At 35.7% G+C, this 24,321-nt stretch overlaps 2 protein-coding genes across 2 annotated transcripts in view; one reads left to right on the top strand and one right to left on the bottom strand.

The window, feature by feature from the left end:
- Positions 1-7,864, bottom strand: part of nbas (NBAS subunit of NRZ tethering complex) — a 183,363-nt gene extending 175,499 nt beyond the window's left edge. Inside the window, 7 exon segments of the mRNA XM_058755173.1 lie at positions 512-645; positions 4,145-4,188; positions 4,612-4,659; positions 5,243-5,320; positions 6,092-6,128; positions 7,317-7,368; positions 7,705-7,864. Coding sequence (XP_058611156.1) covers positions 512-645; positions 4,145-4,188; positions 4,612-4,659; positions 5,243-5,320; positions 6,092-6,128; positions 7,317-7,368; positions 7,705-7,797 — 486 coding nt within the window. The 5' untranslated portion in view covers positions 7,798-7,864.
- Positions 7,865-8,012: 148 nt separating this feature from the next.
- On the top strand, positions 8,013-16,426 carry ddx1 (DEAD (Asp-Glu-Ala-Asp) box helicase 1). The gene is made up of 26 exons (XM_058755174.1): positions 8,013-8,113; positions 8,226-8,277; positions 8,387-8,450; positions 8,858-8,887; positions 9,045-9,141; positions 9,839-9,886; positions 10,021-10,104; positions 10,189-10,272; positions 10,365-10,441; positions 10,512-10,584; positions 11,801-11,877; positions 11,972-12,086; positions 12,178-12,316; positions 12,395-12,455; positions 13,328-13,426; positions 13,670-13,759; positions 13,840-14,028; positions 14,128-14,179; positions 14,326-14,472; positions 14,568-14,659; positions 14,768-14,840; positions 15,375-15,447; positions 15,528-15,570; positions 15,656-15,751; positions 15,827-15,947; positions 16,039-16,426. The coding sequence occupies exons 1-26, from the start codon at positions 8,098-8,100 to the stop codon at positions 16,167-16,169; spliced, it is 2,223 nt and encodes a 740-aa protein (XP_058611157.1). The 5' UTR covers positions 8,013-8,097; the 3' UTR covers positions 16,170-16,426.
- The last annotated feature ends 7,895 nt before the right edge of the window (positions 16,427-24,321 follow it).

Consider the following 24,321-nt stretch of genomic DNA (forward strand, 5'->3'; position numbering starts at 1 on the left):
GAGATCTCACTAGCAGTGCAATCAAAAAAAACGCAGAGGGGGGGATGAGGGGAATTTGAAAATGGTAAAAGGGGCAAGAGAGCTGCCTTTCTGATCCAAATGTCCTTCAAGGGCATCGGGGGCTTAGAGCTGAGGGGAACCAGAAAATGTGTTCCTTGCTTGGGCAACAGAGTGGGGAAAGGCCCCTCTCGAGAGGGTCAGGCCTACCCAGTCTAAAGAAAGAGCGAGAGAATGAGAGAAGAGCCAAGCAGTGCAAAAAGCCAGAGGGCAACGCACACATGCCTGAAATTCAGTCATTAGGAGCCAATCCTTACAGCTATCACTTATACTGAAATAGAAGAGAGTGTTCTTGCTGTGCACAAAAAGTTACTATACAAGGAAACTGGAACCAATATCAAGAGACTGAATGTGAAAGAGAAAGAGAAAGAGAGAAAGAATAAATGAGGAAAGGACAGACAGAGAGAGAATGACAGAAGGTGAGAAATACAGAAGGACAGTTTGCGTGACATACCGGCGGTATAATGAAGAGTTCACTGCCCATCAGGTCAAAGACTCGGACCGTACCGGTGCTGTCAGCGTATGCCAACAGAGCACAGTCATGACTCCACGTTACCCTGCGCCAGTGAGGGTTTGGATCCTTGGGTACTGCAGAAGGAAAGAGTACATAATGATCTGTAGTACAAAATGTATTTAGATGCGATTTGGAAAATACAGTTTAAAGGTTTGGGGTCAGTAAGGTTTTTTTAATGTTTTTGAAAGAAACTCAAAAGATATGCTCACCAAAGCTGCATTTATTTGATTAAAAACAAAACAGGAAAAATAAGATAAATATTACATTATTAAAATGTAAAATAATTTTCTATTTGTATACATTTTAAAATGTAATTTATTCATGTGATGGCAAACCTGAAATTCCAGCAACCATTACTCCAGTCATCGGTATCACATGATCCTTCAGAAATCATTTTAATGCTGATTTGGTGTTCAAGAAACATTTCTGATTATTATCAATGTTGAAAACAGTTGCTTTATATTTTTGTAAAAACCGTAACACCTTTTTCTGGATTCATATATTAATACTAAGTTCAGAAGAACATATTCAAAAAAATACTAAAATAAAATATATACAACTTACTGACCCCAAACTTTTGAACGGTAGTCTAAAAAAAGCTTAATATAATTTGTTAAAATATTTTCATAATGGTCATTTTAAACACAGAAATTAAAAAGAGGTGTATTCAACTCCCCATATGTGAAAGTATGAATAGCATTTTTAATGTATTTTTGAATAAACTAAGAGATCTGAGGGGGAAAAAAAGAGTGACAAAATAGATTAACTCTACTGACAATAATTTATGCTCCCAAACACAGAAGGTGTCTTTCCACAATAAAAGAGAGTTTTTTGTTATGAATTGATTGAAACATAATTTCACTTTCTCACATTCTTGAGCCCAATTTTCCGATCCATCTCTCTCCTCCTTCTGTCTGCCAAACACGTGCTCTTATATTTCAGGTAGATGAAAAATCAATAAAATTATGGCACGGTTTTAAAAATCTATCAATTCTGCATAAGCCAAGCCAAAAAACAACCTCCACGGTCAACAGTGAGGAAAACACAGAGCGATCAGCCTTCAAACCATTCACCACAGTCAAACAGCACCCGATTTGGTGCGGGATGAGCCCAAGGCTTTTCAATTAAAGTTCAAAAGCTCGGCGTGATAAAATCTGTATACTTAAACACTAAAGTAACACTTAAACACCAGCAGCATGATACAACAGCTTCAGGGCCTAGCAACCGTTTCATCCCCACAGCCTCCTGCAGACTACAGACCGAGACCATCCAACTAGCGTTCATCAGACAAGAGGGGGTTAATAAAGCAGACCTTTGATTAAAAACATTTTGGCTTTGGTCCGAGCCGCACCGCTGAGATCAGACGCACACCGCAGCGCAGCGCACATCAAAGCAAGCGGTTGCCATAGCAACCTTATCATCAATCCGACCCCTGAGGTGTTGGAAACGCAAGCTGGCGATTTCTATTCAGGTAGAAATGCACAGAAATATCGGGAGAGAGAGATTCAATAATTCACAATGAACGATGGCACTTAGCAAGATAAATATCGGTAGGGGAAATGCTTAAGCAGGGTCCATAAATCACCTCTCAGCTGTTAAAAGCTAATTAATCTAAGATGAACGCCGGGGCCAATATGACTGAATTTGTGGGATGCGCGTACTGTATGCTATCTGGGCAGATTCGCACACCGTAAATCTCGTTTAAATAAAAAAGAGGGGAAAAAAACAGTGCTTTTTTTTTTGAGAAAGGAAATATGCCAGGTCAGCAAAGCCACCCGGTTGAGCGCGTACTCGCTATAAAAATGTCTCCGAGACTGAGAGCGTAAAGACCGCTGAGTCACTTTGAGCTCTCGCAACAAGAACCTGAGGGACTCGCAAATTGCATTTGGATGCAAAACAGAGCAGCCATTCATTGTAACCAGCACATGATTTCAGTTTGGGCTGAATGCTGCTGATCTGTACTGGTTTGTGCTGGCTTACATTCACTTATTAATTATTAACCATTTGGTGGTGACACCATATAACAGGATGTGTCACATCATCTACTTGTTCATTTTTCTATTCCTGGACTAAAAAATGATGAATCATGCTGCACTACGCAGATTTGTGTTAGGGATGCATTATATATGGGTACATTATTCTTGGCTATAAACATATATATGTTTTTCTTTTTTACAATTTACTAACACTGTTAAATGTAATCCTTATCACATCTTAAAAAAAAAAAAAAAAAAAACATTTTTCATACTGTACATTATAATATCATGTTCCCTAAATTCACCTGTACAAATTATTTTGTTGACTTTTTTGTGTTTTATTGTTAATTAGAGATTTGTCATAGCATATTATTGCTCTGTTGTTGTTTGTTTTGTTTTTTTGCTTCTATTGTGATCATTTGTAATTCGCTTTGGATAAAAGCATCTGCAAAATGACTAAAATATCTGAATAAAAATATCTAATTATTATTATTATATAATTTATTTAGTATCAAGTTTTAATATCAGCCATATACTGGTTAGCAGTATTATTTATATAAATAATCTTAATATTGAGAATCGAAGTACCATTCACCCTAATGTCCTGCCTATCTGCAACTGCAAGTAGAAGGTGATGGTTCATAGACATAACTGACAGCATCAATCAGTTTTAATATACTATAGATACATATCACTGCTTATTATTTTTCTTTCTCATCTGATGCTCTTAACTCACACTTCATTCACTAAAAGAGATTCATTTACGCACAGATGACTTTTTAATGAATGACTGAGAATGTACATGCACTGACTCTTATGTGCAGAGATGAGAAAAGCATTCCCATCAGGGTTAAAGCACAGAACACACATTCATCTGGTACATCTAAAACATCACATTCTGCTCCTTAAGACGAAAGAGGAAAAAAGAAAGAAAGAAGCGTGAATATAGAGCACAAAAGACTATGCGAAATTAATCAAACACATCCATTACATATACTTCACACCACTGGAAATTCCGCCTTTACGGATGATATTGGCTGAATGCAAATCTCCATGAAATGAACTGACAGTACGAATGAAAGTGAACTGAAAGCAGACTTGCATGTCTGCAGGCCTAGTCTCTGAATGATATTGCTCATAAAATATTCAACCCAAATGTAAAGCTATAAAAATATAGAGCAGGGAAGAGAATAACAAGTAAAACAGCCTATTTAACCAAAGACTGGAAACACAAAGTGTCACATATCAATCTTTGAAACAGCAATCAAAGATAGGGAGAATATACATGTACATATACACACACCCACACAGTTACACCTGGTTTGCAGCATTTCATTTACAGCTATTACATTTCTAAACACAATATACATCACCTAATTCATTCATAATTCATGAACCAGTTTAATAAGGTTTATAATGGTTTTAGGTTCCAATGCTGTGAAGATTTTTGGAATTTTATTTTTTTTTTAAAGTGAAATCATGAAATATTTGCTGGAAATGTCAAAATTCACAGGAACTTTCTGCTAAATGCAACTAATTTTGTACAAAATCTGGGGAAATGGCCTGGCATAACCAAAAAACTAAATGCTTACTGTACCTTGGCATTTTCCTATGATGGATCCAAAGTCGTCTCTAGCTGACCTGAAAGAGCACAAGAAGCCCATTAGAAGCATGTTGATAAATACACGCGAGCGTTTTGAGATCCCATCAGCCTCAGTAAGCAAATATAGGAGAACGTGGAGAAACTATAGATTTTTTAGATTAAGCAATTTGATGTTTAGAGGTTGTTTTCAGAACATCAGGGTGTGAATTACTTAGACCCTGAAGCATGACACTTTCATTTCTGCACGAGCGGATTAGCTGCTGCCAAGAGAAATAAATCATACCTACTGAAACTGAATTGTACATGAAAACACACATACAAATATTTAAAAATACATCATCTGCACCAAATCATCAATCTCAGAAGTAGCTTTGCTTAGCTGAACAGCACCTGAGACAAGAGTGTGAAAAATTAACCAATTACAGAAAGGGCAAACATTTCCAATCGATGTGCAGAATCACCTAATTTCCACGCATTGGTCCTGAACCACAGCCAGGAGCTTCCCATTACTGAAAAAAAAAAAAAAAAAGTAAATAAAAAAACAAAATGGGGAAAAAGAAGACAGAATGACTGTGTAAGCAAACATGGGGCCAAAAATAAACATTTCTAAAACAGAGAATGTTGTCTTCCATCTGGAAATCAATAGCTAATTAAAGCTTGCTGTCTCTGCTTGTACTGCACTGTTTTGCATAACTAGATAACTGGCAGGAACAAGTAGAACAGTAAAGGAAAAATAAGTTTGATTGAGATTACATGGCTTGCATCCACAAACAGACGTTTAATTAAATTTGGATATCTCACAAGAACCAAAATACACGAACGAATGATTTCTTGAAAATCCAAGAAAACAGTCTTGTTGCGGTTATAATGAACCTAAAACAACTTTATACACAAGAGTCTAAATTAGGGGGCAAAACACAATGATTTTTGGTGAGACACATTATACATTTTAGCAATGCAGAGTCAATGAGGTGTGGAAGTGCAAAAGAGCTTTTTACACTGCAGATGAACCTGACAAAACTTGCCTGGAATAGACTGACTCAAACTCTCTGAAAAGCCTGTATACAGTATGTCAGATACTGGTGGTATTACCTTGCCAGCACCAATTGCCAGTTCAATTGTTTGGTTGCAAGGCGAACCAGTCCAGGTGGCAGAGTTGAACTGGAAGGGCTGAAATACAGAACAAATACAGAGACTCACACAAACTGCTGAAATTTTACAGGCGCTGAGAATAACTTGTTACTCTACTTTGTTTCCTTGATATAGTAATGATATAGACTGCCATTCAAAACTCTGAGGTCAGAAAGATTTTTAAGAACTGAAAATTCAGCTTTGCCATCAAAGCTGAATTTTAAAGGGATAGTTCACCCAAAAATGAAAATCATGTCATCATTTACTCACTCTCAAGTAGTTCCAAACCTGTATGAATGTCTTTGTTCTGCTGAACACAAAGGAAGATATTCTGAAGAATGTGGGAAACAGAGCAGTTCTGGGGCACCATTGACTTCTATAGTATATTTTTTTCCTACTATGGAAGTCAATGGTGCCCCAAAACAGCCTGGTTACAAACTTTCTTCAAAATATCTTCCTTTGTGTTTGGCAGAACAAAGAAATTCATACAGGTTTGGAACTACTTGAGGGTGAGTAAACGATGACAGAATTTTCATTTTTGGGTGAACTATTCCTTTAATGTATATTAAAATAGATGATAACAGTTGTAATAATTTTACTATACTTTTGATCAAAAAAATGTAGCCTTGGTGAGCATGAGAAACATTTAAAAATCTTATCAACCCCAAACTTTTTAAAGGTACTGTATGTGGTGTTATATCTTTATGTCTAAGTATTTAAATATGGGAGAATCACTATCTATTACAAATTCGAAATACTTAGCTACTGTATGCTTCACTGTAAATATAAAACTCAGAGACAATATCTCACCTGTACCAAAGGTAGTGCAGAATAAACCTGAAGGGCCCTGTAAAGACACAATATTTTGATTATTATTCAATAATCTGTGTATCAAATTAACGCAGCAGTGCAATTGTTGGGTAATGCAAACCATCTTATACAGATTTTGGATATATAATCTGTCTGTGTGTGTGTGTGTGTGTGTGTGTGTGTGTGTGTGTGTGTGTGTGTGTGTGTGTACCAAAAGTGAGTTAAACCTGACAAAATCTCCAAAAACCTCCCTTTGGGGACGTCCTCATTTGTAAAACCAGTTTAAAAATAAGAGTAAACAAAGGTTTTTTGAAATTGTAAAAATGCAGAAAGTTTCCTGTAAGGGGTAGGTTTAGGTGTAGGATTGGTGTAGGGCAATAGAATATACGGTTTGTACAGTATAAAAACCATTACGCCTACGGAGAGTCCCCATTTAGATAGCTAAGTAAAAATGTCTGTGTGTGTGTGTGTGTGTGTGTGTGTGTGTGTGTGTAAAACTAAAACTCTCAAAAATATCAGATTGAAAAAAAAGAAAAGAAAACGGTTTCCTTGGCAGCTAACCAAAATAAATACATACTAATGTACTAAAAATGTATCAAAGTAAATTAGTTTTAAATTAACTAATAAAAAAGCTAAAGGCACATACAAATTACTAAAACTTACCCTAAAACTTAAAAGAACTTAAAACAGAATGTTAATTAAAAAAAAAAAACACTAATTCAGAACTATAATTATATATAAATGACACTGTAACACTGAATATAATGAGCAAATCATAAAAAATAAAAACTGCAAAACAAGGCATCAGTTGAATAGAAAGTTGCTGTATTAAAAAATGAAGTGCATAAGTAGATCAAATATTTCTCATGTGTAAAAACAAACTAATCTCCAGAATCCCCATTTAAAACACAAATAATCTAACATAAGTAGATTTATAAACAACTTGATTTGGACTAAAATCACTAAATAAGATGCGATTAGAATCAGCTCTTGTATTATTCAGATGGAGTTTATTTTATCTTGAGTAAACACGTCTGCCAAATAAATATTCATACTGAAACACTGTTCTCTGCAAAGCTGATTAGGAAAGAAACATGTGAGCTGCCTACCTAGAAATTACAATCACGTTTTACCTAACTTCTCAGACATATTCTGTTTGCATTAATAACCATGGCATCTTGCAATCATCTTCACATGTGTTGCATCCCATTTCTGCACTTCATACCTGTTACTGCCTTTGCAACGAGTGAAGAGTTGTGTTCCTTCAGTCCACGCAACTGAAAACAAAACACAAACAAATGATCTCAGACTGCTTTTATCAGCTGTCATATTATTAGTTCTGAAGTTTGAACTTGAACCTGATCCTCAAAACCGCAGCTGGTGATTATAATTGACAGTATACAGAAAAATGAATATATGACGAGTTGTAAATCATAAAAATGATATTTATTACATAATCATATTTACAAATAAATAAATCCTGGATGATGATGAACTTGAATACGTGGCTCAAAATAACTTGCGCAGAGCTCATCTGCTTAATTACACGTAATATTTTAATATCGGGTGCAAATAAGCATTTGGTTAAAGAAAGCGCGTGTATTTTGACAAACCTGCGTATCTGTTTCTGGCGGCCATTCTGTGTTAATAAGTAAATCATATAAAATATTCTCCTCCTCGTCTTCTGGAATAATATCACCTGCCATGTTTTCAATGAACTGGACTGCACCCACGTCACACTACGGCGGTCTGCGAGGTACATATGAAGGGATAATATTCCGACTAATTATCTATAGGTTGTTTTCCAAACGTTTTCCATAAATAAAACGTTGTTTTAATATTTTTGTCTCTATAGGTGGTAAAATAAACGTTTTATCTCTTTTGTTCATTAAAAAAAAAAAAAAAAGACCAGCGGAACTGAAGTGCGAAAGCACGATCCGCACGGACCGTTTTTTTTCTATGCAGCACTCAAAACCAGTACACGTTACATCCGGTGGAGAGACACCATGGCAGCGTTCGGAGGTGAGATTTACCTGTCAACATTTTAGTAAAACTATCAGAATATGTATTTCGTTATATATTGATTGTGGTTAAACTATTTGCGATCTTGATTTCTTGTCGTTTTGCCTTATAGAAATGGGAGTGATGCCTGAAATTGCACAGGCGGTGGAAGAAATGGACTGGCTGTGAGTTAGACAGTCTCTAATAGTTCATAATATACGCATAATAGATGTATTAGTAAGTTAGTTATCTGTGCATTATTAAAGTAGTTGAAGGTTTGATCCTCTCTTTCAGGTTGCCTACAGACATTCAGGCCGAATCCATTCCACTGATTCTGGGCGGAGGAGACGTGCTCATGGTGAGATCACTATCCAGTGGTGTGTGTGTGTGTGTGTGTGTGTGTGTGTGTGTGTGTGTGTGTGTGTGTGTTTCTATTCAGGTGGGGACTTAAACCTGAATACACACCTACTCATGGGGGCTCGTGTCACGGTGGGGACCTAAATTGAGGTCCCCACAGGTAAACAAGCTAATAAATCACACAGCATGAAGTTTTTTGAAAATCGAAAAATGCAGAAGGTTTTCTGTAAGGGGTAGGTTTAGGTGAAGGGCAATAGAATATACGGTCTTGTACAGTACGGTCTTCATTACACCTATGGAGAGTCCCCACAAGGATAGCAGACCAGACGTGTGTGTGTGTGAGAGAGAGAGAGAGAGAAAGAGAGATCACCACCTCTGTGCTCACCTGCTGTGTGTTTATGTTCACAGGCTGCTGAGACTGGAAGCGGAAAAACTGGAGTAAGTGTGAAGCCATTGATATTAATAAATGTTGGGTTACGTTTTTCTGTGACCGTGTGCTTTAACATAAAAATAGTTGTGATGAGACACATCAGAGATGTATTTTATATGTTAAGGAGCAGTGAAATGTGAATACAAAATTAATGTGGTCCTGTAGGCTTTCAGTATTCCAGTCATCCAAATAGTCTATGAGACCCTTAAAGACCAGCAGGAGGGGAAGAAGGGACGCAGTGCTGTAAAGACAGGAGGAACAGGTATTAAACCTTCATCTATAAATCAGCATTCAACTCATTTATGTTTATAGCCACTCTTTTAGTTTACATTGATGTTCCATGGGTGAGAAATATTATAGCGTGATCATACATTTCCATTTTTTCTGAAGACAGACCTTGTTTTTGGTGGCTTGTTTTGAACGCACAATAAAAGTGCAATGTTGTTATTAACTAATACTAAAGTAAAAAAATATATATATACATTTTCTAAATAATTCAATTTTAATTAATTGAAATAAAGCTGAAATAAAATATTAATATTAGATAAAGAATAATGTACTTAAGTTTTAATGATAAAACTTAATGTACAAATGTTGTCTTGGCATCTAATTGAAAAATTAAGTTGAAGTACTGAAATTGTTAAAACTGAAATAAAAGTAAATTAAAGCTAAATAGAAATGTAAAAAATGACAGTAGCACAAAATTATGAAAATTAAATAAAATCTAATTCAAAATATTAATGAATACTATAATAGTATATAAATAATACTTTAATAAGACAAAAAGAAATGCATTCACCAGAAAACAATAATCTAATTTACCTGCTTGTCTGAAGTATATTGAGACTGCTATAGCAATTTCAGAAACTATATTCCTGACGTTTGCTCTCAAAAATTCAAGATCATTTTTTTGGTTTTGACTTATTGATTGTTCTTTTTGGATTTCTTGTCCTTTCCAGTTTTCAATAAATGGCAGATGAACCCCTATGACAGAGGTTCTGCATTTGGTAAGTGTTTAACACTTGCATGTGAAAGGCCTAACCTGGTTTGATTCTGAACTCTTCATTCTGATACTGGAAGCTTATTTCCACTTCTTTGTTGCAATAAAATGATTCTATTACATTTTGTTTTTCTCCTTCAGCTATTGGTCCAGATGGCCTGTGCTGTCAGAGCAGAGAGTTCAAAGAGTGGCATGGCTGTCGTTCCACCAAAGCGGTCACAAAAGGTAAGAGGCCACCTTTCTTGTGTTTTGTTTCTTTTCAAAACCAAACAATTCCTGGGAAGATTTATTCTGCTTATTTTTCTATAGGGAAGTATTATTATGAGGTAGCCTGTCATGATCAAGGGCTGTGCAGGGTGGGCTGGTCCACTGCCCAGGCATCACTGGACTTGGGTATGTTTTTGTATGACCTCATTATACTGATCCGTTTATGTCATTACTTCAGCAATAATAATGTTTGGTATACAATTTTTTCCCTCTTTTAGGAACGGACAAATATGGATTTGGCTTTGGGGGAACTGGAAAGAAATCACACAATAAACAGTTTGATAGTTATGGAGAGGTAAGGCATGATGAAGGCATTTGATTTGACTCTAGTTTTGGTAGATTAACATGATTTGTGCCTTTTCCAGGAATTCACTATGCACGACACCATCGGATGCTGCATAGATCTGGATAAAGGCCATGTGTCATTTTCTAAAAATGGTAAGGCTTGTTTTTAATTTAAGCCTTGGTAATGGTTTTAATTAATTACTTTAATTTAATTTAATTAAGCATGTCGTCACACTATGCAAAGCTATGCTGAATTGTCATCTAAATTATGTAAAATAATTAATAAAATAATGTTATATGCTACCTTACTGGGTCAGTAAGATTTATTTTTTTTAATTTATCTTATTCAGCAAGGATGAAATTAATAGATCAGATATGATGGTAAAGATACACTGAACAAAATTATAAACGCAACACTTTTGTTTTTGCCCCCATTTTTCATGAGCTGAACTCAAAGATCTAAGACTTTTCCTATGTACACAAAAGGTCTATTTCTCTCAAATATTGTTCACAAATCTGTCTAAATCTGTGTTAGTGAGCACTTCTCCTTTGCCGAGATTGAATGTTCATTTCTCTACCATAAGCCGTCTCCAAAGGAGTTTCAGAGAATTTGGCAGTACATCCAACCGGCCTCACAACCGCAGACCATGTGTAACCACACCAGCCCTGGACCTCCACATCCAGCATCTTCACCTCCAAGACTGTCTGAGACCAGCCACCCGGACAGCTGCTGCAACAATCGGTTTGCATAACCAAAGAATTTCTGCACAAACTGTCAGAAACTGTCTCAGGGAAGCTCATCTGCATGCTCGTCGTCCTCATCGGGGTCTCGACCTGACTGCAGTTCGTCATCGTAACCGACTTGAGTGGGCAAATGCTCACATTCGATGGCGTCTGGCACTTTGGAGAGGTGTTCTCTTCACGGATGAATCCTGGTTTTCACTGTACAGGGCAGATTGCAGACAGCGTGTATGGTGTCGTGTGGGTGAGCGGTTTGCTGATGTCAGCGTTGTGGATCGAGTGGCCAATTTGTGAACAAAATTTGAGAGAAATAGGCCTTTTGTGTACATAGAAAAGCATAGTCTTAGATCTTTGAGTTCAGCTCATGAAAAATGGGGGCAAAAACAAGTGTTGCGTTTATTATTTTGTTCAGTGTTTTTTTTTTTATAATTCTGATAAAATAAAATCACCTTCTCAAATGTTTCAAATCATATATGACCAAACAAATGGTGAGCATAAGTGAAAAACCTTACCATCCCCAAATTTCTGAATGGTTGTGTACCACAATATATTTTTTTTATATCAGTATACTGTGCACACTTAATGCAAATGGATGCCACTTTAACTGGTTCCTGTTTGTCTTTCACAGGTAATGATCTGGGTCTGGCTTTTGAGATCCTTCCACAGCTGAAAAACCAGCCCTTCTTTGCTTCATGTGTGCTGAAGGTATCTGACACATACACAGTTTGTTGTTGCTATGTAACATTTCTCTTTCAAAACAGCTTTTCTTAAAATGCATGTTTATGTCAATCAAACCCAGAATGCTGAACTGAAATTCAACTTTGGTGATGAACCTTTCAAAAACCAACCTAAAGATGGATATGTGACCCTGAACCAGGCTTCAGACGGTCATGTGGTCAAATCCAGCCAGACAGGTGAGCTTCAAACCACATTAATTTTCCACTGCCTGCAGGGCTTGTATTAATGATTCCTTGCATTCTGTCTGTCATGTGTATTTTTCCTCAGGCAGTGCTAAAGTGAGTCAGGTCAAATCCAGTTCTAACGCCCCCAAAGCTCTCATCATTGAGCCGTCTAAAGAGCTGGCTGAACAAACCCTCAATAATGTCAACCAGTTTAAGAAATATGTTGATAACCCCAAACTAAGGTGAGCTGCAGTGAGTTTCATTATTGTAGCATCAGCTGAGAGGTTTGAAGTTAAATGAACATCATGATGTTTTTGCAGGGATCTTCTGATCATCGGAGGAGTGGCTGCTAAAGAACAGCTCTCCGTTTTAGAAAGCGGAGTAAGTCTACAAATCTTAAACTGGGGGTCTTTGATTATTTTAAGGTCTCAAAATATTATTTTGTGATAATATACAGAGTAATCTTTAATGCTAAAGCTAAATTAAACACTAATGTTCAAAAGTTTTTTAGTTTAAGTAGTAAAAGATTTTTTAATACTTTTACTACTTAATTCTTTTATTCAGCAAGGATACATAGAATTGATCAAAAGTGACTGTAAAGATATTTATATTTCAAATAAATACTGTTCTTTTGCACTTTCTGTTGAACAAATTTTCTAATAAAATTTAAAAATATTTTCTACGAAAATATTAAGCAGCCCAACTGTTTTCAACATTGATGATAATAAATGTTTCTTGATCACCAAATCAGCATATTATAATGATTTCTGAAGGATCACGTGACACTGAGGACTGGAGTAAAGGCTGCTTTGACATTACAGGAATAAATTGCATTTTAAAATATATTAACATGGCATAAGAGACTTCATAAACATTAAAGAAACTGACTCTGAAAACTGACTAAGTTTTGAATGGTACTGTATAAAATGAAATATTAAATTATATATAGATATAACTTCAATGTTCAAAAATGTACAATAATGATTATTTTGATAGCTTTTCAAAGCATTATAACAAGAGATTTCAAATATATCAATATGGTACTATACAAAAGTTGTAACAGACCAGGATTGATAAGGCAACATTCAATTTTATAAAATATGTATCCCTTGTCCCTGCTTTCTCTCTCTTTTTCTATCTACAAAGTGGTCTTGGGCTGAAAAAGATTTAAGACCCCTGCCCTAGACCGTAATACAGAATTGAGTCATCTTTTTGTATTTATCTTTTTTTTTTTCATTTCATTGTCCTTTTAGGTTGATATTGTGGTTGGGACCCCAGGCAGACTGGATGATCTCATATCCACAGGAAAGCTGGATCTTTCCCAAGTCCGTTTCCTGGTGCTGGATGAGTGTGTATGTTGAACACTTCAATTTATAAAACTCTGTACAGTTTTAGCATTAAAGGAACACCTTAGCTTAACTACGAGTTCTGTTGACAGCATAAATTGTGACATGCTGTTGATTTTACTGTAATTTGAACTTTTACCTCATTTTGTAAAAGTTTGTCTAGATTTTAGGTTAAATTTATCTGAACATGGGAAAGTATTTTTTTTTTTTTTTTTTTAACGTGATTTCTGACTGAATAAATGTGTTCAGGATGGACTCCTCTCAGCTGGCTACACTGACTTTATCATGAGGGTCTACAACCAGATCCCACAGGTCACTTCAGATGGCAAAAGACTCCAGGTGATCAAAGCTCTAGCTTTCTACTTTCCCATAGAGTTTTCAGCTGGAGTTCTTCATGAATGAATTACTGTATGTTGTAGGTGATAGTTTGCTCTGCTACACTGCATTCATTTGATGTGAAGAAGCTCTCGGAGAAGATCATGCATTTCCCCACATGGGTGGATCTGAAGGGAGAAGATTCTGTACCAGAAACGGTCCATCATGTGGTGGTGCCAGTCAACCCAAAAATTGACAGGCTTTGGGAGAGACTGGGGAAGAACCACATTAGGGTACATATATTTAACACTAGCAAAGATCTCATTTCATTCTGCCTTTTTAAACTTCAGAATGTTGTAAAAGTGTAAATCACTGATGTTGTGTCTTCACAGACTGATGAAGTTCATGCCAAGGATGACACACGACCTGGAGCCAACACTTCAGGTAAGAACTGCCTGCCATTAAGAAGGTTATGGTGAAAAATCTGAATATTTCCAGGTTCATATTATCAATTGTGAACATTTCAAAAGGACTTTGACTTGGTCTGATATGAAGGCCTTGCAGTGAATCATGTTATATGACTTTATCAGAGATGTGGTCAGAGGCCATTAAGATTCTGAAGGGAGAGTATGCGATCAGAGCCATTAAGGAGCATAAGATGGATCAGGCCATCATCTTCTGCAGGACAAAGATCGACTGTGACAATATGGAGCAGCACTTAATCAAGCAGGGAGGGGGTGAGGCGAGCACACAGCTCGGGCTTTTAGCTTCATTATCTGACAGCCATTATATTCCATCAAGTCTAGATGCAAACATTTGGCTTTTCCTACAGGTCCAGACAAGAAAGGACACCAGTTTTCTTGTGTCTGTCTTCATGGCGACAGGAAACCAAATGAGCGCAAATATAACTTGGAGCGATTCAAGGTAAAGAAAAATGGATTTAAATTTATATAGGTTTCTTTTTTTAAAATTTGAATAACTTTTCTGATAATAGTCAATCTATTGAAGTATCCTTTCATTATCCTACTTTAGAAACAGGAAGTTAAGTTTCTGATTTGCACAGATGTGGCTGCTAGAGGAATCGATATTCATGGTGTTCCTTATGGTAAGAAAGAAGAATTTCTGTTTTCTGAATTTACCTTCACAAACAGTGTTTTTTGTTTTTGTTTTTTTTCAATGACTGATACCAATAATTGTTTATTTTACGTTTCCTACAACCAAAATGCAGATTTTTTTGTTATTATTTGTGGGGGGGGTTTCCACAATAATAACTAAATCATTAGACTACAACTATAGAAACATACTTTCCTTTAATAATAGTAATAATATATTAAATAATAAAACAAAATAAATAATACTATTAAATTATTTTATTAAAAATATACCATTAATCATAACAACAATAATAATGCAAATAACATTTATTTATTTAATAAAACAATAAAGAATACTATTACATTTATTATAGTAGTAAAATGGTTATAAAATTATTTTATTGTATTAAAAAATATTTTATTAAATTATTATAAAAAATATTTAGTGAACAGATGGATATGCCAATTTGTTTTGCAAAATAATTGCATTGGGGAGGGGGCTGACTTCAAAAACACAAAGTGCAGTATTCTCTTCTGTTTTACAGTGATAAATGTGACTCTACCAGATGAGAAGCAGAACTATGTTCATCGCATTGGAAGAGTCGGCAGAGCAGACAAGTAACGGCCAGCATTTATCTTGTATCATTAGTCTGCATTTACGTTTTAATCATTCATTGATATTTGTGATGTCATCACAGGATGGGTTTGGCTATATCACTGGTTGCTATGGATAAAGAGAAGGTAAGTTGGAAGTAAAGCAGAACTGTTGATGTAGAAATGTAATGTGTTAGTGTGTTAATTGTGTGTCTGTGTGGGATTCGCACAGGTGTGGTACCACGTTTGTCCCAACAGAGGAAAAGGCTGCTATAACACCAGACTCAAAGAGAATGGAGGATGTACTATTTGGTACAATGAGAAAGAGGTGAGAACACACTCAATACATTTGCATGACAAAGAAGATTTGAACTATACTCATTTGAATCGTTTTCCATTTCAGTTGTTGTCAGAAATTGAGGAACATCTGAAATGCACCATTACTCAGTGTGAACCTGACATCAAAGTACCTGTGGATGAATTTGATGGCAAAGTCACTTATGGGCAGCGCAGGACTACAGGGGGTGAGTTTATCTCTCAGGTGTCCTGTTTGTGTGCTTCCTTTTATTGTATCTGTTACTTATCTCTGTATCTATTTCCTCTCACACACCCCAGGTGGTCTCTACAAGGGCCATGTGGATATACTGGCCCCTACCGTACAAGAACTGGCCAATCTGGAGAGAGAGGCACAAACTTCCTTCCTTCATCTCGGCTATCTACCCAACCAACTTTTTAAAGCCTTCTAGAACACACTTGCATGCACCAAATTGAAATAGTCGCAAAGGAAGACACAAGTCATAAGAACAAGTCACTAACTTTACATAATAAATATATTTAATTTCTAGAGTCATGAGGTTTGACATGCAAAGGAAATTTGATTTGCTGTGTTTTCCTTGTTGTAAATTGAGGAAATGTAAAAAAAAAAAAAAAAAGTTTTGTTTTTCCAAAGTACTTAAGATGCAGTCATGCAAATGAACCTGAAATAAATTCAAACAGCATAATGCTTCTGTTTTCTTCAGTTATTGTGTTTACACCATGCAAGCACAGTTAATCATTTGTTTTTGAGAAAACAGGTGAGGTTTAAGATCAATTTTATCTACTATCCTACATACATGCAAAGACTAAATCTGTGAAAATAGCCAATTTTTCACATTTTTATTTAGCTAAAAATAAATATGATCTAAAAATACATTATTTTAATGCATTTAGAGCTAAATAATTTATTATAAAGGCATTTAACTCTCTTTTTCCATGCAGTAATATAATTTCATAGCCTATTCCAAAGTCACACACTTATTTAAGTTATGCTATAGGCTGCAGTCCAAACTTCAATTTTCTGAGCTGAATGTTTAGCAGCTTGTGCATATGCTCCAGACAATTTCAGTCCAAAAAGCAATTCATTAATTAATGAATGACAAGCCCCAAAACAAACTTTAACACCTAACTGTAACAATAAATTTTAAATACTAAAATATTTAGCCTACATTTAGTCATTTAGCAGACGCTTTTATCCAGCGACTTACAAATGAAAATAATAAAATATTTTATTTTTAATTTATATTAAATTTACGTTTATATACAATATAGCGTTTATGCCTAATAACGCTGCAATTGTTCCCTTTAAATCAAATTGCGCATGCGCATGCGCCACACTCACTCTGCAGTTCCTAATACTTGCACTAGGTGGCGGGCTTGTCCTAATGGAGAGGCGCTCACGCTCTCATTACTCCTGAGACGTCCATTGTACGGTTCGTGCCATAAGCGCTGCACTTTTATTTATAGTAAAGCAAACTCCAAAAGAGGGCAATGAGGTTAAATCTTATTAATAATCCAAACCTGCATTACTGTACTCTTAGCAACCCAGTATTCGTGTTATTACAGACTCCTGTTTAAACTTAAATCACACACACAGGAGGACATCGCTCTGTAATTATACCCAAACTAACAGCAGTGCTCATAAACAGCCCTGCATTTTAAACTAATCCACACAAGACCACACACACACACCTCAACTTACATTCCTCCCCTAAATTTGATTATATAATACTGTTACTTATGGATTCGTACAGCAGATGGGACATTACGGAGCCTGCCAGTGATGAAACACTGAAGTTCCTGTTTGACAGGAATCCATAACATTCAACCTCGATTGAACCAGCAACAACTCGTTATCAGAAGTTAGATGTTTAAAATTTCGATTTATCTTTTTTGTCTGTTATTCACTTCTCCTTTCATGTTATGTAACTGCAGTAGCTCTATCTGTGTGTGTGTGTGTGTGTGTGTGTGTGTTTCCACTCCTAAGCATCTTTGGAAGCAAATGGTTTCCAGCTGCCAGAGCGTGTGTCTTATTTCCAGTGGTGAAGCGGTGACACTACATACGTTTGTCTGCCTTTTCCTCACTTCCTAAACCCCGCAGACTCACACTTAACCCATTCAACATGTATCTCGACAGACTAATGACACATTTCAGACAGATAATATTGCATTTTTCCAAGTCTGAAGGCCATTTTCTTCACATAAATGGTAAAAAGGTGCGGAAAGACCAAAGATTAGATGATGTAAAAAATATAACCAGGACCACAGCATGATTAAAAGCAGGTCCAGATGGAATCTTGACTTTTCTGCACTAAACATCTACAAAATTGTTTTAAACGTGTTAAAATGTTTTTAAAAATACACCTACTACATTCTAATGTTCAAATTAGCCAAAAGATTTTATAAATAAACACATATAAGGGGCAGGGCTTGCAGAATTTTGTGATTGACAGGCATTGAGTTTCAGGCCCAGTTAACAGTGTTGAGTCACATTCCAGGAAGCTGTTACCTGTAAAGCCTCCACCTTCCTTTACCCAGTTTTGAATGTTGTGAGGGATTTATGTTGGAGCGACGGATTACAGTCAAAAGATAAGGTAGGCACCTACAGGAAGTCCCGCCCACCTAGCCCACAGGGCATTTCCTTTGCACCTGGTAATGAGAAATGCCCCTGTGGCAGGTAACAGAGATCAAATAAGTTCAGAGTAAGAGCGAAAGCAATGAGTGAGTTCATTTTGCAGCATACTTGGTCTAAAGATGCTTCAACAGAAAGAAAACTGTAGCCTAGACGAAGGTTCTCCCACAGTCCTCCTCCTCCCTCATATTTGCCGTATCAAACACAGTGTGGTACATGTGTGAGTGATGTTTTGGTTATGCTGAACCTGAGAAAATTAGCTACTTGAGTTATAACATGCCTTGATGATGCAAATGTTTCTGAGCCAGTAAGAGCAGATTTTCACACAGTATAGAGAGATGGGAGCAGATAAAGGACACAGGAAGTGCTATAATCTAATGGGAATTATCATGATTTAGCTACTGTAATCATGACTGACTATGACCCTCAACAGTTTTAATAGTGTTTTACTCCTGTGCGGGTGTGTGTGAGGGTGTGTGTGCGGTTGCGTGTGCGGTTGCGGTTGCGTGTGCGTGCGTGTGTGTGTGTGTATGTGTGTACTCTCAAACTCACCCCTGAGGCTAAAGAAAGGGTGCACTGAATCAATCTGACAGCATGAGTCACTGCTAAAGACTCATACAGAGAGTACATAAACTGTTACTAAGAGTACAGTCTTACAAACTAAATGTTTTATTGTCCCTTCCACTTCAAATGCATTAAGTTAAATTAAAATGTGATATCTGTACATCAGTAATGATTATTTGCAATGTCATAATTTAAATATGTAATTATGATATCAAACAAGCAGTCTTTGTCCAAAAAAGTTTTACACGTGCATGACTTAAAGCAGTGCTGATTTGACAGTCAATATAGGATATGATGTACAGTATGTGTGATAGATTCAGCAGATATGGTATGTTATGTAATATACACCATATAAATAAATACTCTGATGCAGTTTACTAAATACAACAATAAGACTCCAAAGAACAACCTTTCTTTTCATTTATCATCAATTGATGACAGAGAGAGGAGGAAGGAGGAGGAGAGGGGAGGAGAAAGGGGTGGGAATACTCATAAATGCAGAAGTCTTGAACTATGCCCACATTAAACGGAACGGTCGGAGTTTAGTTTGTCACTAATGAATGGTTTATCTCATTTCTCTCGATCTCTCCCTCTCTCTTTTTCCCTTTTCCATACCCATGGGTGACATTCACAAATGTGCTTTGATCTGCTGCCAGACAGCACAAAGCGCACACCAGGGAGAAGAGAGAAAGAAGGGAAGGAGGAGAGAGGGAAGGAGGAGGAGTAGATGGATTTCAGTTACTGTAAGTCTTTAAAAACTCCAGTTCCCTCAGGGATCTCTGGAAAAACTGCGGTCCAGAGCCTGAAACTACCTGACTGAGACTTTCTCTATATGGGGTTGGTGGATCGGTCGGTCGATATAGTGATAGACAGAGTGATAGAATGCTAGAATGATACATAGATAGACACAGACAGACAGACAGACAGACAGACAGACAGATAGATAGATAGATAGATAGATAGATAGATAGATAGATAGATAGATAGATAGATAGATAGATAGATAGATAGATAGATAGATAGATAGATAGATAGATAGATAGATAGACAGACAGATAGATAAGACAGACAGACAGATGATGACAGACAGACAGACAGATAGATAGATAGATAGATAGATAGATAGATAGATAGATAGATAGACAGACAGACAGACAGACAGATAAGACAGACAGACAGACAGACAGACAGACAGACAGACAGACAGACAGACAGATAGATAGATAGATAGATAGATAGATAGATAGATAGATAGATAGATAGATAGATAGATAGATAGATCACCCCGCTAACCTCTACACTACTTAACTAGTCATTCATATCACCTGTCAGGCTGACAACGTTTCAGAGAGCTTGTGAAAAAGTTGATTTAGTGTTTTAAGAACATTCCTTTGGCTCATCAGTCTGTGTCGGTGAGGGTGACCCTAAACCCGGCGTGAACTCTGACTCCTCACCCGAACCCGCTTTGAGCAGTGTGACCGTCCGTCTAACCATCTGTCTGTTTCTGCACTGCGCTCCTGTGTCTGCAGCCCTGTCTCTTCTCAAAGACTGACTCTCATCCATCAGCCTGAGGATTCCTTCTCATTCTGACCCTCTGTCAATACTGAACTCACTCTTTCACTGACCTCTCATTCAATCCCTCATTCATTCTTTTCGTGTCCTCTGTCTCCATTGCTGCAATGCCCCTCGTTTCACTAAACTTAATCAGTTAGTTAGTTTGCTCACTGCAAAAGTGATTGCAAAAGTAAGTTTGCTGATTGATGTTGAAAGGCCGTTCATACCAAGTTAAATACAACACCTTACATTTTTTGATGATTCATGTTCATTTTTATGCCTTGCTTTGTAAAGAAAATGTAACATTTGAAATAATACAATTAAAAATGAAATAACAATAAATATTGAGTAATATATCTAAAAAAGTGATGAAAAAAGTAAAAAAAAAATTTAAAATGTATGATTATAATTTAAGTATATTTTAATTAAATATATAATTACTGTAATTATTTTAAATTAATAAAGAAAATATATTTACAATCTTCTGTGTTGAAGTCTAAGAAAATGTTGACAGGGCAAGTAAATCGAAAACTTCTAGAACTATTGGCCTGACCAAACAATCAGAAATAATGTTGAGCTTTAGAAATTTTTTTTAGTATCACTGACATGCTATTATTTTTTGCTATTATAGTTTGACATAAATTTATATTTAAAAAATGTTCTGTTTACACTGTAATAATGTTTTCATCATTTTGTTTTGTTTTTATATATAATTTTTATTTTATTTTTAGGTTTTAGATTATTTAATTTGATTAATTTTAGTATTTCAAGATGAACTAAATGGAAATATATTTTTAATATTTCATATAGTTTTTTATATTTCATTTTATTTAAGTTCATTTTTATTTTGTTAAGTAACAAAAGTGTTTTTTTTTATGGTTTTCGTTAATGATAATAACCCAGATTATTTATGTTATTTCAATCCATTGTAAAGAAAATATAACATTTGATGGAAACAATGAAAAATGCTTAAAATCGTTTAATAAACAATATTTTTAATATTATTATCTAAATATAATTTTTAACTAATTTCACAATAAATTCATATCTAAAAATGAATAAAATAAACAGATTTTTTTTTTAAATTATGTAAATAAAAAAAATAATAATAATACTTAGTTCTTCACTTTCATTGAATGTATAATAGCAGCATAGTCATAACGTTACAGTTTGTGGCCAACAAAAGAAAGACATTCCAGAAGAGTTTGGAATGACACGAGAGTAATAACAACAGAACTGCCATCTCTTTAAATAGTGCTATAGGTTCATTTCATTCACTCTATATAATGCAATACACAACAAGTGAAACGAAAAGTGTTAAGGCAGATTGCACAACCCACCCACACACACACCTAGACAACTCAATACGCTGTCTCTGATTTCACCCAGAACATATTGCTCCAGCGCCTCATCTGTCAGTAGTGGGATGGAGAGATGACTGGCGCCTAAATCATAGCAGCTGTGTCTGCAGCTAACGGCCCCCGTTCTCATTAACCGCAGGAGCTGGACCAGCGCGACAGCAGCCCCTATATCTCACTCACTGCCGCTAGCCGTTAGCCTTAACGATAAGATCCCCTAACACCCACTGGGGTTACATGATACTTTCACGCACTATGCTTCTGATGGAAACTGATGGATTTAAGAGAAAGAGGTCTAGACTGAAAATGAGCAAAAATTTTGTATGCTAACATTATTGTAATCACACTGAACGCATCCTAAAAAAAAAAAAAAAAAAAATCACACGTTTCTCCGACAGCCAAAGACACTTAAACAACAAAGAAGAGTCAAGGAAGCAGCTAATCAGAAACACTCTTTCCTTGTCAATCATATGGATGTTCATCTTTCCTGACATTGAGATGGCTGACATGTCTTTGGAGAATCAGTGGCAAAAGTGAGAGAAATAGCTGAAATTGCTTACCGCACCTTTAGCCTTCAGAAAATGTTTAGAGGTCTAAGTAATTTGGTAACACTTTAGATTAGGGAACACTATTCACTAACTAGTTGCTTATTACTAGCATATTAGCTGTTTATTAGTAGTTATTAAGCACATGCCTTGTTATTCTGCATGAACTAACTACTTGTTGAAGAACTCTTAATTAATAGTGAATATGTGTCCTAATCTAAAGTGTTACCAGTTATTTTGTTGTCTATTAGTTTAGATTTTTGTATGCATGTTGCTTAACGTATACATGTCTAAATATGCATTTAAAATTGAGATTTGTCTGTTTTTGTAATAAAATAAAAATGACAGAAAAAAATAAATATAAACATTAATAAAAAATACATATATTTCATATATTTAATTGTGATAGATATGTACAAAATATGCATTGAAATATATTAGCATAAATTAATGAATAAATTAAAATAAATAGTTAGCCTAAAGCTATGGGACCCAACTGTTGCTTTATATTATTGATAAGGATATATTTCACATAAACTTAATTCAGAAGAGAATTTTTCAAACAATAAAAGCAAACATATTATATAATCAAATAAAATGTACAAAATAAATATCAAAATGTCATAGTACAAATAGCAAAATATAATAGACAATATGTACAAAAATACAAAAAGAACTTAGCCTAAATTTAAAAAATGATGAACTGATGAATACATGAAAATAAAAATGAATGAAATAAATGAATACATTAGCCCTATAGCTACATTAAGACCCAAGTGTTGCTTTATAGTTATTGATAAATTTATATTTCCCATAAATTCAAAAATAGAATAAATAAAAATATCAATAAAGATTAAACATCAAAACATAATAGACAAAATGTACAAAAATACATAAATTTTGTAATTTATAATTATTGATCAATTTATATTTCCCATTATTTTAACAGATTTTTCAACTGATTATTACATTAATGTTGGTAACAGTGTTGAATGATTGAGCTTGACAAATGCAGTCAACACTGTTTCCTGACAAACATTAACAGAAAAAACCTTCTCTCTAGCTCTGCAAAGCTGTTACTGCTCCATCAGTTTGTAGAGTGTTTCAGCCAGTGATCAATCTCTAACACACACACACACACACACACACACTTTCCCATACAAGCACACATACACAATGAAACATGCACATGCTTGAATCTTCAGTGCGAATATCCGTCCATTGATTTATGTGTGCGATAGATGAAGAAAAGCCTAAATTGATGGAAGTTGCCCCATGCAGTGATGTGTTGTTTATATGATCCTTGAGGGGAGCCATCCGACATTAGGTTAGAGTGTGTGTGTGTGTGTGTGTAGGACTTGAATGATGTCAAACCTGCTCTCCAAGCCCCCAAGCATGACACTGGTGGAATCTCTCTGCTATATTATATTTTCTCTGTCCTTGACTCTGGTTTAGGGTGACATCAGTCCAGACAGTAATTAGCTTTTTTCCCTTTGAGCATTCAGACCGACAGACAGACAGACAGATAAAAAAAAAAAAAAAATGCCTTCAAGGTAGTCAGTTACAGTAATTTACCCACATTGTCTGGTTTGTCCTGATTTAAGGATGAAACAAAGCCCAACAGCATCAGAAAACAAGCACAGACATGCAGGTTTACAAGAGCTAAAACTTTACGCAATGTGCTAACCGTCAGACCGAACGGGTCCTGATAAAACATGTCTCACATCCATGAGGAAAAAATACGAAACAAACCACCCAGGTGTGGAGATCAACTCAAGTTAGAAGCCGCTGGAAACTGCAGACAACTTAAGCTGTCCCGCTGACTGACACAGTTGATCGCTGACTGTGTGAAGACATGCTTGCAAAACCTTCAGTGGTCCTAAAAAGTTTGTTTGATTTATCAGTTGGTTTATCAGTCTCTCCATCTCAG

This window comes from Onychostoma macrolepis, chromosome 20 (assembly GCF_012432095.1).
Source record: "Onychostoma macrolepis isolate SWU-2019 chromosome 20, ASM1243209v1, whole genome shotgun sequence".
Taxonomy (NCBI): Eukaryota; Metazoa; Chordata; class Actinopteri; order Cypriniformes; family Cyprinidae; genus Onychostoma; species Onychostoma macrolepis.